Source organism: Schistocerca americana, chromosome 4 (assembly GCF_021461395.2).
Source record: "Schistocerca americana isolate TAMUIC-IGC-003095 chromosome 4, iqSchAmer2.1, whole genome shotgun sequence".
In the NCBI taxonomy this organism is placed as follows: domain Eukaryota; kingdom Metazoa; phylum Arthropoda; class Insecta; order Orthoptera; family Acrididae; genus Schistocerca; species Schistocerca americana.
This window is the reverse complement of record NC_060122.1, coordinates 590,062,680-590,078,045: the sequence shown is the minus strand read 5'-3', so window position 1 is coordinate 590,078,045 and position 15,366 is coordinate 590,062,680. Positions and strand designations below refer to the sequence as shown.

The 15,366-nt window shown below is 37.4% G+C and overlaps 1 protein-coding gene across 5 annotated transcripts in view; it reads right to left on the bottom strand.

Moving 5' to 3' along the window:
- Positions 1–7,216: 7,216 nt before the first annotated feature.
- LOC124612531 (zinc finger protein 726-like) overlaps positions 7,217–15,366 on the bottom strand; it is a 124,260-nt gene continuing 116,110 nt past the window's right edge. For all 5 annotated transcript variants that reach the window (XM_047140795.1, XM_047140796.1, XM_047140793.1 and 2 more), the window contains one exon: positions 7,217–10,113. In XM_047140795.1, coding sequence (XP_046996751.1) covers positions 7,686–10,113 — 2,428 coding nt within the window. In that variant the 3' untranslated portion in view covers positions 7,217–7,685. The remainder of the gene's footprint in view (positions 10,114–15,366) is intronic.

Below are 15,366 nucleotides of genomic sequence, written 5' to 3'. Positions count from 1 at the left end.
AAACATGCATATTTTTTGCCAACAATTTTAGCTGCTTCTCAGTACATTCTGTGCTGATTTGTTTTTGGCTCTGTTCTGTTTATGTGGCATCTGAGTTAGGGATGTATATTACAAGTATTACATTAGTCTTGATTCCTTGTTGTCTCATTCTTCCTGTTGTGGGAATTCAAGTACGAAGGTAACTCCAAAAGAAATGCACACTATTTTTTTTAATATCCATCTTTTATTCTACATGTTTGAAAGCTTTACAGTGTGTAGATACATCCTTTAGGAACAATTTTTCATTTCTCCACATAATTTCCATCCCTCTCAACGACTTACACCATCTTGGAACGAGTGCCTGTATATACCTGCATGGTAAAATTCTGGACCAACCTGTTGGAGCCACTGTTTGACAGCATGCACAAGGGAGTCATCATCTTCAAACCTTGTTCCACGAAGAGAGTCTTTCAGTTTCCTAAAGAGATGATAGTCACATGGAGCCAGGTCAGGACTGTAAGGCAGGTGCTTCAGTGTTGCCCATCCGAGTTTTGTGATCTTTTCCATGGTTTTTTGACTGACATGTGGCCATGCAGTGTCGTGCAACAGCAAAACATCCTGCTTTTGCCAATGTGGTCGAACACAATTCAGTCGAGCTTGAAGTTTCTTCAGTGGCGTCACATATGCATCAGAATTTATGGTGGTTCCACTTGGCACGATGTCCACAATCAAGAGTCCTACGGAATCGAAAAACACCGTAGCCATAACTTTTCCATCAGAAGGTGTGGTTTTGAATTTTTTTTTTCATGGGTGAATTTGTATGATGCCACTCCATTGATTTCCTCTTCGTCTCTGCTGAAAACTGATGGAGCCATGTTTCATCACCTGTCACAATTCTTCCAAGAAAATCATCTCCACCATTCTCGTACTGTTCCAAAAGTTCGCTACATACCGTTTTTCTTGTTTCTTTGTGGGCCATTGCCAACATCCTGGGAACCCACCTGGCACATACCTTTTTTAACGCCAACTCTTTCAGTATTCTGCAAACCCTTCCTTCCCCTACCACAACGTAGCGTGAAATTCGTTCACTGTGATGCATCTGTCAGCAGTCACCAATTCGTTAACTCTCTGCACTTTGTCTGGAGTGTGTGCAGTAAGAAGCCTGCTGCTGCGAGGACAATCCTAAATATTTCTGTGCCCGCTTTCATCATGTAACCTGCTTGCCCATTGACTAACTGTACTGCAGTCGACATCAGCATCTCCATACACCTTTTTCAACCTCTTGTGAATGTTTCCCACTGTCTCGTTTTCACAGCACAGGAATTCTATGACAGCACATTGCTTCTGACAAACGTCAAGTGTAGAAGCCATCTTGAAGACATGCTGCGACGGTGCCGCTCACGGGAACAGGTTGAACTAAGTTTGAAAACAAGCGGGAAGGATGTATCTACACACTGTAAAACTTTCACACATGCAGAATGAAAACTGCATTTTTACAAAAATAGTGTGCATTTCTTTTGGAGTGACCCTCGTAATTTTGCAAGCATTTGGTTATCAATTTATTTGACAATTATAGAAAGACGTAGACAGTGTGACATATGGAAGTTTGGGTTGATCCTGGGAAATGCATGGATAGCCAAAGTGGTTAAGGTGACTGCTTGCGGTAAGTGGAAACCTGCGTTGCAGTCCTGGTCTGCACAAATCATCATAGGCCACCACATAACATAGATCTATACATAATATAACTGATGTCAATGAACTCACAGTCAGCGAATTTATTTTGAAAGTATTTCGTGGATCATTACCTGTGTCTGTTCTTCAGATATGCATGAAAGTGCAGCATAAGAGGTTGTAAGTATGTATTTCTGTGGTTATATATTGAAAACTGTATGTATGATCCATTAGACTGTAGAAATCGTTAGTGTCTCTGATACAATTAACAGCTACTATCACTACTGTTACAAAGACCAACAGAAAAACGCCAAGTCACTGTTAAAGGGACAAAATTATCAATTTATATAAAAACTTCTGTGCTAATTTGTGCATCCATTATGATTATGCAGAAGAGTACAGATTATTTAGACACAAAACTTTCCAAGCTAGGCTTATTTCTAAATGAGAAAACTTGTAATAGAATGTTAATATTTATATGTATAATTATAATGTTAGTATATATATTATTCTGATGTGGGCAAATTCATTATTTCAATATCTGAGATAATGTCCACTTGCTGCTGGGTGTGAATAGCTCACTGATTAATGAGTTCACGTTACTTAGGACAAATGGTATTGTGACATCATTTCAGGGTTGTAATATTTTAAATTGGGACTGGGGTCATAGATGTTGGTAGCATATCATTTGTGGAAGAGAGTAGGCTTTTTATGATATAGTCATTGATATGACTGCCCTTTAAAAAGCTAGTCACCCGTCATCCTCATATCTGGTGGGTCTCTCTCATTCTGTGGTCTGAGTGACCTGCTCTTCCTTTTTAACATTCCTCAAACTATCCCTCTCTGTTTCCCAAAGATAGAAATATTATTTCGGAAAGAGATGAAACTACTTGTACTTTTGTACGAACTGAAATTTCATCTCTTGACAGTAAGAAGCCATCAATTCTGTTGCAAAATGTAATTTTTTTAACTGGTGGTAATTTCAGTGAAAAGATGCAGTATGGACTCAGTCAGATTGGATAGTGTACCAACATATATCTGTAAACTGGGATGAGATACATGCTAAATCTAGCAATCAGGTACTCACAACTAGGTTCCTAGATAAATAACAAAAGTTGTTCTCCTCCTACAAGAGAAATACTACATAATAATTTTAGTGCATTTAGAATAACTTAGTGAACATATCACACTTAGAAGAAAGCCATTCAGAGAATGAGTTATTAGAAATGTGCACTCTTTTTGTGACACTTGTGTTGCATTGGATATAAAACAATAGTAGCGGAGAGGATATAAAAACTGTAGCAATAAGCCACAGTGGGGCAATTCACATGGTGTACACACTCCTCATAACACAATGAAAGCACTGTTTAATCAGCTGTTTAATACAGGTAAGTTAGATCTAAAACATGAATATGAGCAGGAGCAGCAGCACATTTGATAATAGCAGGCATGGGTTGTTATGGCATTCCAAAGTGATGTCATGGAAAAACTAGTCATTGCAAAATTGTATTATTGTTATTTGTGCCCACTGACAAAAATAATTCATTTTTATTTAATTCTATTTTAGGAACAACTTAAGTTTCTACATTCAGTTAAAATATTAGGCGAATATGTCCAAAGACTAGTTTGATACAGCATTCCACACTAGTCTATTCTGTGTAAGCCTCTTCACATCTATATAACTACTGCAACCTACATTTGATTGAACCCGCTTACTGTAGTCAAGCTTTGAGCTTTGGTCTCCACCTACAACCCCCCCCCACCCCACCACCACCACCACAACTACATTCCATTAGCAAACTGCCGATTTCTTAAAGCCCAGGATAAATCCTATCAACCAATCCCTTTTTTTTTTAGTCAGATTGAGCCACCAATTTATATTTTCCCAGTTAGATTCAGTATCTCTCCATTACTTATTCAATCAATGCATACAAGCTTCACCATTCTTCTATAGCGCCAAATATCAAAAAGAGCCTATTTTCTTCTTGTCTGAACAGTTTATTGTCCATACTTCACTTCCATACAAGGCTGCACTCCAGACAAATATTTCAGAAAAGACTTTATAACATTGAAGTATATATTCAGTTATAACACATTTCTCTTCATCAAAAAGGCTTTTCTTGCTATTGCCAGTGTGCATTTTACATCTTCACCATTTTAGCTATTCTGCTGCTTGAACAGCAAAACTCCTTGAATACTTTTTGTTTCTCATCTCCTAAACTACTTCCATCAATTAGCTTCATCTGATTCAATTCTACTACATTCTGCATTCCAGTAACCTTGTTTTGCTATTGTTGGTGTTCCTCGTATGACCTCTTTTCAGCAACTTATTCATCCCATTCAACTTATCGTCCAAATCCTTTGACGAGAAATTACATTACAAGGTACAACCAATTCTCAGAGTTTATATTTCTTCTTCCTGAATCAAATTTCTTGTTGATTTCCTTAGCTGCTTGCGCAATGCACAGATTGAAGAACACTGGGGATAGGCTACAGCCCTATCCCATTCCCCTCTCAACTTCTGCTATACTTTCATGTCCTTCAACTCTTATAATTGTAATCTGATTTCTATACAATTTTAGGATAACCTTTCACTCCCTGCATATATCCCTGCAACCTCCATAATTTCAAAGTGTGTGTTCCAACCAACATTGTCAAAACATTTATGTAGCCTAATCTACAAATGCTATAAACAGTGGTTTACCTTTCTTCAGCCTAACTTCTAATATATTTTGCAGGTGCAATATTACTGTGTGTGTGTGACTATATTTGAAACAAAAACTGATCCTGCCAACAGAATGACTTCCAGCAGTTTTTCCATTCTTCTGTAAATAACTCATGTCAGTATTTGCAACAAGACTTTTAAAATGTTGTTTCTGTCATATTCACACCTGTCAGCACCTGCCTTCTTTGGAATAGGAACTATTATACTCATCAAGAAATTTTCTTTCAAATAGCACGCTCAATTTGAGAAAAAACAGTCAGCTAAAAAAAAATGTAACTACGATTTTTAGTTCATTGGTATGCTATCATATGCAGCCCAGTCATTTTTGCTGATACATATTTTTTCCCTCCGTATTACATTCTGCTCTATGGAACTAATTCAGAAGTCTTATTACTTTTGTGATAACCTTGTCAATTCAAGGAAACAATTAATAATAATTTACGACTAAGGAAAAAGAAAAATGTCTGCATGGCATCATGGAACTCATTCGGTCATCTTTGGCCAGCATGGCAGGTGCAACAATGGCCAGTTTATATTACGTAGTGGAGAAAACCCAGTTGTCTGTGGTGCTCCTTTACCTCACATGAGAAGAATCCTTGTGAAAGGAAATATTAAATATATTACATAGTTGTACATTAAACAAAGTGTAGTCAAATTAGACATTACCTGTGATTGCACCAGTAGTAGTTCCATTACTAGTATCAAAAATGTTGTGACGTTACTTTAGCTACAATAATTTGTCCACTATGGTATTCATAGTAGTTTACCCTCATTCCTGTTTCTTGTTCATTATTAGACCCATTTCTTTGTTACCTCTATATGATTTTGTGTTGACACCCTGTGCTCAGCTGTCAGAAACCTGTTCTTCCTGTCACTGCACTTCACAAATTCTTATTATATGTAACTTCAATCGACCCATCTATCTTTTTAAATTCTCCAAACTATCTCTCCAGTTAAGGTATCTAACAATCCACACTCTGACTTGTAAAGCACCAGTTTCATTTCTCCTGATATCACTCCCTCCTGAGTTGTCCACACACTGAGATCCCAATTTGGGGACTATTTTACCTCTGAAATGTTTTACCCGAGGGGATACCATCATCATTAAACCACACAGTAGAGCTACATGTCTCAGGAAACATAACATCTGAAGTTTCCTCTCACTTTCAGCCATTTGCTGTACCAATATAGCTGCGCGGGTGGCCACGTGGTTTGAGGCTCCATGTCACGGATTGCGGGGACCCTCTCGCCAAAGGTTCGAGTCCTCCCTCAGACACGAGTGTGTGTGTTGTTCTTAGCATAAGATAGTTTAAAAGTTTCAGTAGTGTGTAAGTCTAGGAAATGATGACCTCAGCAGTTTGGTCCCTTAGGAATTCACACACATTTGAACATTTGTAACAACATAGCATGGCCATGTTGGCTAACATTACCTAGCCAAAACAGTCTACCATCCAGACTGTTGCCCCTGCAACTACTTTCAGGTATCACATTTTTATGGTATCTCCACTGACACCCCTCTGATATGGTTGCACCTATGGGACAGTTATCTGTATCTTAGAGGCAAGAAAGCCACTCAAGGTCCATGGTTCTTACAATAATCATTGTTCAGTGTTGAAAACAAAACAATCTGTTAGGAAGATGTTTTTAAACTGCCGGCAACAGCAGCCAAACCTCCACATTTTGAAAGAAATACTCTACATTGGCCATAGAATACTTTTTTTTTTTTTTTTTTTTTTTTAAATTAAAAGTCATGACCAATTACACGCCACTAGAGTATCCATCCTCAGGTTATAAAGACTCTTTTCAATAGGTCATTGCCGAAAGGCAACTGCCTCAGAGCTCCTCCCCATCACTTGCGTAATAATGTAAACAAACAGCATGCTAAAAGCAAATGATGGGGAGTGGCTCTAAGATGGTTACCTTTCGCCCATGATCTATTAAAAAGAACCTTTATCATCTGAGGATGTATCTTCCAATGCTGTGAAACCAGCTGTGACTTTTGATAAAAACGTATTCTGTGGCCAATGTGGAGTATTTCTTGAAAAAATCTGTGCCTGGTACTTCCTTTATTTCTGGTTATTCAAAACAATGTGAAGCAGAAACAGGATACAGCCCCAGAATTTGCTTTATTGTGTGCAGGTAATTGCTTGAAATCTTCAGACATACTGGTCAGTGTATCCATACAATCTCTAAGCTGAGTCCAGCCTATCTACCAAATCTAACAACTAAGTCCAAAACTCTTGGACACGCAGAAAACTCAACAAAAGCCCTGCAAAAGAAATACTGTGTAATTCCTGCTGCATATGTGATAACAGAACAGCACCTAGTTTCTTATTCAGCTGTGGGTTACATGAAAGCATACAAAAACTATGAAATGAATCATCACTTTTATGGATTTATTTATTTATTTATTACTGTTAGAAAGCCACTATTACCAACCCTCATGTTATCCTGAAAAGTATTCTTTATATTTTCCTTACAAGTGCACCTTCAGCTCCACCACCATTATCTCTCTCTCTCTCTCTCTCTCTCTCTCTCTCTCTCCCCCTGTGTGTATGTGTGTGTGTGTGTGTGTGTGTGTGTGTGTGTGTTTTATACACCCAACCTCTTCATGATTGTACCACTTGTCTTTACAACCTGAAAATTGTTAGGATTTAATAATCTTATCAAACAAATATCTGGAATTCAATTTTTTCTTGATTACTGCATTATAATTTATTGTTTTATTCATTTTGTATTTCCATCAGTATTCTCAGCTACTCAAACATTTCAAAAGAAAGGAGTGTTGTTATTTTCCATAAAAACTGACCACACCATTTCTTTAATGGTTCCAAGCTGTAATTACAGATGTGATATTTATATTTTAAAAATCACAAAATCTTGTTGCAATTATTTATGCAGTACAATAGTAAGTAGTAAAAAACCTCACTTGGATAACAGAGTAGGGTGCAGTACTATGAAAATATGCATAAACCGCTTTTTAAACATACTGCAAATATGGTTTCAATAATTTAGATATTATAAAATGTCAGTGCTGTCATACATAGAAGCAAGGCTCAGGAATGATAGCTTCTAAATCAACATTTACTATGATACAGACAAACATAAATACTAAATCCAACTGTTGTAGCTTATCACAAAATACTGTCTAAAGTTTTTACACTTCACACAAACACTTAGAGCACGATGAGAGTTGTGGGAGTTCACTTTTCAGGTATTTGTGAATGCTGCAACAAGTTCAGTGATTCAGAAAATCAAAAACTATTCTGCATAAGAATTTCACATCGAACTTGAAAGACACTAACAATCATCATGATGGTTCAGCTGGAGTATGTATTGATCTATGTTTTCTCATGTCACTACGCTGTCGGAAACCTTTTCCACATATATCACATATATTAGGTTTTTCACCAGTGTGTATCCTTTTATGAACAACGAGGGTATGGGAACGTTTAAAGGCTTTTCCGCAGATATCACAAGGAAATCGACGTTCTCCTGTGTGAATCATGCGATGCTGATAGTACACTTGTCCAGTCCGAAACTGTTTGTTGCAGAATTCACATTTGTATGGTTTTTCTCCCGTGTGGGTACGACGGTGATTATCACGATCTGCCTTTATACGAAAAGCTTTACCACATAAGTCACACTGATGTGGTTTCTCACCTGTGTGGAGCAGAGCATGTGTGTATAGGGCGGATGTCTGTGTAAACCTCTTGTTGCACACAGTACATGCATAAGGTTTTTCTCCTGTGTGAAGTCTCATGTGAACTGTGAGTCTCTGATTATCTGCAAATTGCTTTCCACAAACTTTGCAATTATAAGATGCATGGGGCTTGTGTTCCCTGAGGTGTTTTGTAAAAGTTCGTTTGTCAACAAAAATATTGCCACAGGCTTCACATACAAACATAACAGAATTATCTGAAGTTTCTTTGGTTTTCAGTTTCAATTCACTATCTGTATGTATTTTTCTATGAACTCGAGCTTCATAAAGTGTATGAGATGCTTCCTTGCAGACACTGCATACATAAGGTTTTTCATCTGGATGTTCTCTTTTTCGATGCCTTCCTAATGCACGAAGTACTGAAAAAGACTTTCCACAGTATTCACAAGCATGCTCCTGTGCACTTTCAGAATTAGATTTTGTACCCCAGTGAGATGAACGATGATTCAGGACATCAGACGAACTAGTGAAAGTTTTGTTACAAGTCTTACAATGATAATGTATAAGAGAGGGTAAACGTTTGGATGTGCTACAGTCAGAATGATGTGCCTGAATGTGCTGTTTTAATATACTTAAGCGTCCACAACACATACCACAGTAGTCACACTGATATGGCTTTACAGACATGTGTGTCACATAGTGGCCTTTTAGAGTTTCCCTGTCATAAAATTTGCGCCCACAAAATTCACATGCAAAAGGTCTTTCACCAGTGTGAACTCTCATGTGTGCTGCTAATCTTGAGTTGGAGTACAATCTTTTATGACAAACTGGACATGCAAATGGTCTCTCACCATTATGAACCATACGAGTGTGATAGTATAAAGCACATTCATTGTCAAATTCCCTTGCACACTTTTCACAATAGTTAGCTCTGGCACCCTCATGGAATTTCATATGAAATGCTAGCCTTTCCTCTGAATTATACGACTTTGTACATTGCTTGCAATGAAACTGTTTTGTTTCAGGAGTAATACATGAATGTTGGAGGTATGTTTTTTCCCCATTAAATCTCCTATTGCATGTAGGGCAGACCAAACGCTTACCTCTTGATTTCAGTTTAACTTCCTCTATCTGGTGATCCTTAAAATGGTTGACAAGGTCAGCTTCAGTTTTAAAAGATGTACTGCACAAGCTACATGGATGCTTGTCAGTCTCACTGTGCTCCTTTGCATGGTTCAAGCAAAGATCAACATTTGGAAATGTATTATTGCAGATTATACAAGTGTAGTTAACCTCTGTGTCTACATCCTTTACATTATCAAAGTTTTTTATAAGAGTTTCTTGGTTGTTGTCATGAGATTCGAAGCTATGATACACTTCACCTGCTTGTGGGTTTAACGTATCCACAATAATATCAGCATTCTCTAAAGCATTTTCCATATTCCACCAATCAGAATAATTTTCATCTGTTGTGTTACTATCATCATCAATTTTAGATAAAGCAAAGTTATCAAGTGAAGGATATACAAGATTTGATTCATCACTTATGTCATCTATTATATGTACATCTATATAATCAACATCATCTTCTTCTTCATCATCATCGTCGTCTTCATCTTCCATATCAGAATAGGTTGAACTTTCCATAGGAGTACAGGTTTCAAGGTCTTTGACAATATTCTGAGCACTGACACTTCCTTGACAACAAAGAGGACAGCAATAAGAAATTTCTGTTGCATCTAAATCTTTTACAAAATCAGTATCCAACTCAACTTGAGGATTGGCTTCCTGTGTATTATTTTTCTCCAACTGACTTTTGTGTTCAGTAGCTTCTATTTTTACCGGTACATCATTCACTGCTTGCGGTGCACAATTTTTGTTTGAGTCATCTATGAGATCACCATTGACTTTAACACTCACGTGAGATGCACTTGCAGCATATAAATTAAATTCATTTTCATCTGTTCTCTTGTCGTCCAGATTCTTAGTTACTGATGAACATGAAGAATTTCTCTCTGTACTGTCTGCCATCATATGCTTATTCTTTAGTCCACACTTCTGTGTTCTTGAATGTGACCTAAAACAAAATTGTTTACTGGAATCACCTGGTTTTTAAACTGATAGGTGTACAACGTGCAGAAGATAACCACCACTTACAACAGTAGCTTGAAAGTTGATAACTATATTTGTGAGGTTGTTACCATCTGTGTATCAAACAGCTTTTTGGCAACTGGTGGCTTCCTTCTATATGTCACCAATTACTTTCAGTACAAAAAATAAGTGTTAATGCGTAAATTACAAGCTATCACATATTTTTAGTGAGATACAAAAGGTTAAAGTTAGCAATTGTGAAATATGTAGCTGTTTGAGGATTGTAAGGTGATACATTTCTAGGTCTTTTACCTCTTAACTTAAGAAGAAAGGAAACAGCAAAAGTAAAAATCTGTACAACAATAGCAGAGGCAGAAATTGAAAAGAGGAGAGTAAACCACTCACATCTTTGGCTAAAGGGAGATTTATTATGCATCACAGCACGCGCGCGCACACACACACACACACACACACACACACACACACACACACACACACACACGCACACACAAAGGTAACAGCTGAGATTCACTCTCCTTAATTAACCTTGTGCTGGGAGCCACTGCTCAAAGATTAGTATTGATAAATTTATCCATGAAATAAGCAAACTACAGTGATACGTAAATATAAACACCACACATAACTAAAAATTAAAACATGAAACACATTTTTAAAAAGTTTTGGGAGAGGTCAGGAAGATAGGATGGATACAGAGGGAAATCTTAAGGTTATCTCATCAATATTTACAATCTGACAACTGTGAACTGACTCAGTTTTAGTACTTTCTTGTTTAAAATCTAAACACCAAGTAATCACTGCATTAAAGTGAATAGCATTTTTTAATCATGGCACCAATCTTGTTGATTCATTCATATACAGTTATCACACAAACTAAAATCTGGCAGGATTGATTCCAACCATAAGGCCTGCAAACAAGACAAAATACTTGCAAACCATGTAATACTGTAGTATAATTACATTAAGTGGTATTTCACTAAAGGCAGAAAGTTTCCTGTACTGGGGATATCATATAGCTCTGCAATTTATTTGGTCCATCTATAATGAAAGCTGACACATTACCCGGAAACCTACTATCTCTCTTGTTTAATGCAGTGTGCTCTTCAGCAGGAGGTAAAAAATATCATGCTGCCATAAAATGCCTAATATTACTGTTCAAGGTAGTGACAGAAAAATTCATTTGTAAACTGCTTTCTTGAAAACAAAGTCAACATGTGTACATGTTGCTTAGTAACTGAGAAGTGAAATGTTTAATATGGACACTGTTGCTTTATTTGCCTCATAATTCTTGTTAGTAGTTGGGCAAATGTTGAAATCAACATGACGCGAGATCTAGTAGAAAGCATTTCTGCAGAACCTCTTCCTTAAATCACTGGAATCTCTATTCCTTTCAATGCAGCCATTTCTTTACTATCCTGTAATGTTTTATTGCCATTCTTGGGAACTCATTTCTTTACTATCCTGTAATGTTTTATTGCCATTCTTGGGAACTAAGTCATATGTATATCAGCAGATTATCTTCTCTACAGAATTTGCCAAATGATGTACCCCTTCCTGTACCTTTATCTTTGAGTTTCTGTACATTTCTTTGTATTACATTTTCAAGAAGGAACTATTATTTTCTAAGAAAGAAAAAAGGAAATAATTCTATTTCCTGAAAATCTTACAACTATCGTCGCCATTTTTAAGCAGCACAAAAAAAGAGAGTTCTCAAATATTTTTAAGACCAGAAGGGCTTACTTCTTATATTAGTTAGGCTGTAACATGTTGTAGTTATGTTGCAACAAGCTCTGCATAACTGGTTTTAGTGAAGTATGAATGTCAGATGTGGGCAGTGCAAATCACTATAAGACAGGGAATTTGTAATTGTGTTATACGACCATTACTGGTATTTGACGACTTGAAAAACATGTCAAATATATTTGCAACAGCTACAAACCTTAATGATTATACAATAATGTGTCATGGGCTTTGAAAGCCCATTTAAAATTGAAGGATAAGAAAATGCAAAGACCTATGGTTTTAAAGATCATAAAGAGAATGCATACTGTGTAGATATCTTAACAGCCTGAAAATGGTGAGACAAAAGACAGAAACCCATATTTACTGCAAGCAAGAAGCATAACCTAAACTAGGTACTATCATGAAGCATGTGGTGGCTTAATCACCACACTTCACCAGATTGCTTCTGCATAAAAGCACTTTACACAATATTATGAGCATTTCATACACAGCAAATAATTAATGACTACCTGGAATATATTATTTCACACAAATTCTGTACTGGTCATTTTCCCTCTGCTACCAACTCTTCCAATGCTCTTCACACTGTGACTGTTCTGGAAATCATTAATAACATTTCAACATTTTACATGTCTTTATCAGAGGATTCACTCAATTAAAAAACAATGCTGAAATAGATTAACATTGTTTTTTGCATGTTCATAGTATTCACCTTTCTCTCTTGTAAACAGATATACATGAGACAGGAACATATTCTTTGAAAGCGGAAACTTAATGGCAGCATCAACCAACAGGATCGAAGGACAGCTTGGGGTAATATTATCATCTTCATTCGTGTCACAGATAGATAAAATGAAAAGACATGATGTGTTAGCATACTTTACATGTTTTAAAAAAATCTCATACTACTCAACAAAGCAAACCACAGACCCGGCAGCCATGGGAACTAACTTTGATTATGTGGCTAGATACCGCCATTCTCCAGTTAAAGTGCAAGCTTGCCGTTACAAAATTGAATTTATTGGCAAGGAGAAGGAGAAAGCAATGACAATACAGGTGGAAAAGGAGAGAGAACACACTAGCAAAACATTACAGTTGAGCAAGTCAATGGTGTGCAAATTACGACAGGAGGGATACGATGTTGGGATCAGTGGAACTGAATTATTTACTCCAAAGAAAAAGCAGCAAAATGAAGACAATAAATACCACTATGCCATTACATGGATGAATGCATAATTTGGCAGCAATTTCTGCAATATTATGAACAAAAGAAAGAGACACCAACTTGGTGAGAAATTCTTGGTTAAGTCATTTAGAACTGAGCTTCAAAGCTAACAACAAAATTCTAACTAGGAGAGGCTTTGGAGTCAGCAATGGGGTTGGAGAAAGGACTGAATGCTGATGTGCTTTAAAGTGCACAGTATTTCACCTTAAAACCAATCATACTGGTGATTCTTCATTCAAGAGATGTTGGCGACATGAATTTACTTACCAAGCATTAAAACGGTGAGAGTCTCTATAACAATGGGATAGTGTAGTGTGTAACATCACAAGCTAATATACTCAGCAGCATGAATTCAATTTTACTATAAAATGAATTTTGTTATTCTTCTCTCTTTCTTTACTCTTGCTTTTCTTTTACTTTTGATAACAGCTGATAATTTCCTTCATTATGTTGGTTACAAAATAAACATTAAACAGATAAAATGTAATTAATTTACATTTAATATGCAGCAAGCACACACAAAAAATTTATACAGGGTGGTCCATTGATAGTGACCAGGCCAAATACCTCACGAAATAAGCATCAAATGAAAAAACTACAAAGAACGAAACTCATCTACCTTGACGTGGGAAACCAGATGGTGCTAAGGTTGGCCCGTTAGATGGCACTGCCATAGGTCAAACGGATATAAACTGCATTTTTTAAAATAGGAACCCCCATTTTTTATTACTTATTTGTGTAGTACATAAAGAAATATGAATGTTGTAGTTGGCCCACTTTTTTCACTTTGTGGTAGATGGTGCTGTAATAGTCACAAACGTATAAGTACGTGGTATCACGTAACATTCCGCCAGTCCGGACGGTATTTGCTTCGTGATACGTTACTCATGTTAAAATGGACCATTTAACAACTGTGGAAAAGGTCAATATCGTGTTGAAGTATGGCTATTGTGATCAAAATGCCCAACAGGTGTGTGCAATGTATGCTGCTTGGTATCCTGGACGACATCATCCAAGGAAACAGGAAGTGTTCAGCCACATGTGAAATGTCAACCACGACCTGCAACAAATGATGATGCCCAAGTAGGTGTTTTAGCTGCTATCACGGCTAATCCGCACATCAGTAGTAGACAAATTGCGCTAGAACCGGGAATCTCAAAAATGATGTCAGTGTTGAGAATGCTACATCAACATTGATTGCGCCCGTACCATATTTCTACGCACCAGGAATTGCACGGCGACGACTTTGAATGTCATGCACAGTTCTGCCACTGGGCACAAGAGAAATTACAGGACGATGACAAATTTTTTGCACGTGTTCTATTTAGCGACAAAGCATCATTCACCAACAGCGGTAACATAAACCAGCATAATATGCACTACTGGACAACGAAAAATCCACGATGGCTGCGACAAGTGGAACATCAGCAACCTTGGCGGGTTAATGTATGGTGCGGCATTATGGGAGGAAGGATAACTGGCCCCCATTTTATCAATGGTAATCTAAATGGTGAAATGCATGCTGATTTCCTACGTAATGTTCTACCGATGTTATTACAAGATGTTTCACTGCATGACAGAATGGTGAAGTACTTCCAACATGATGGATATCCAGCACATAGCTCATGTGCGGTTGAAGCGGTATTGAATAGCATATTTCATGACTGGTGGATTGGTCGTCAAAGCACCATACCATGGCCCGCACGTTCACCGGATCTAACGCCCTGGATTTCTTTCTGTGGGAAAAGTTGAAGGATGTTGGCTATCGTGATCCACAGACAATGCCTGACAACATGCGTCAGCGCATTGTTAATGCATGTGCAAATATTACAGAAGGCGAACTACCCACTGTTGAGAGAAATACCGTTACATATATTGCCAAATGCATTAAGGTTGACGGACATCATTTTGAGCATTTATTGCATTAATGTGGTATTTACAGGTAATCACACTGTAACAGCATGCGCTCTCCGAAATTATAAGTTCACAAAGGTACATGTATCACATTAGAACAACCGACATAAAATGTTCAAATGTACCTACATTCTCCAGAATGAGATTTTCACTCTGCAGCGGAGTGTGCGCTGATATGAAACTTCCTGGCAGATTAAAACTGTGTGCCCGATCGAGACTCGAACTCGGGACCTTTGCCTTTCGCGGGCAAGTGCTCTACCATCTGAGCTACCGAAGCACGACTCACGCCCGGTACTCACAGCTTTACTTCTGCCAGTATCTCGTCTCCTACCTTCCAAA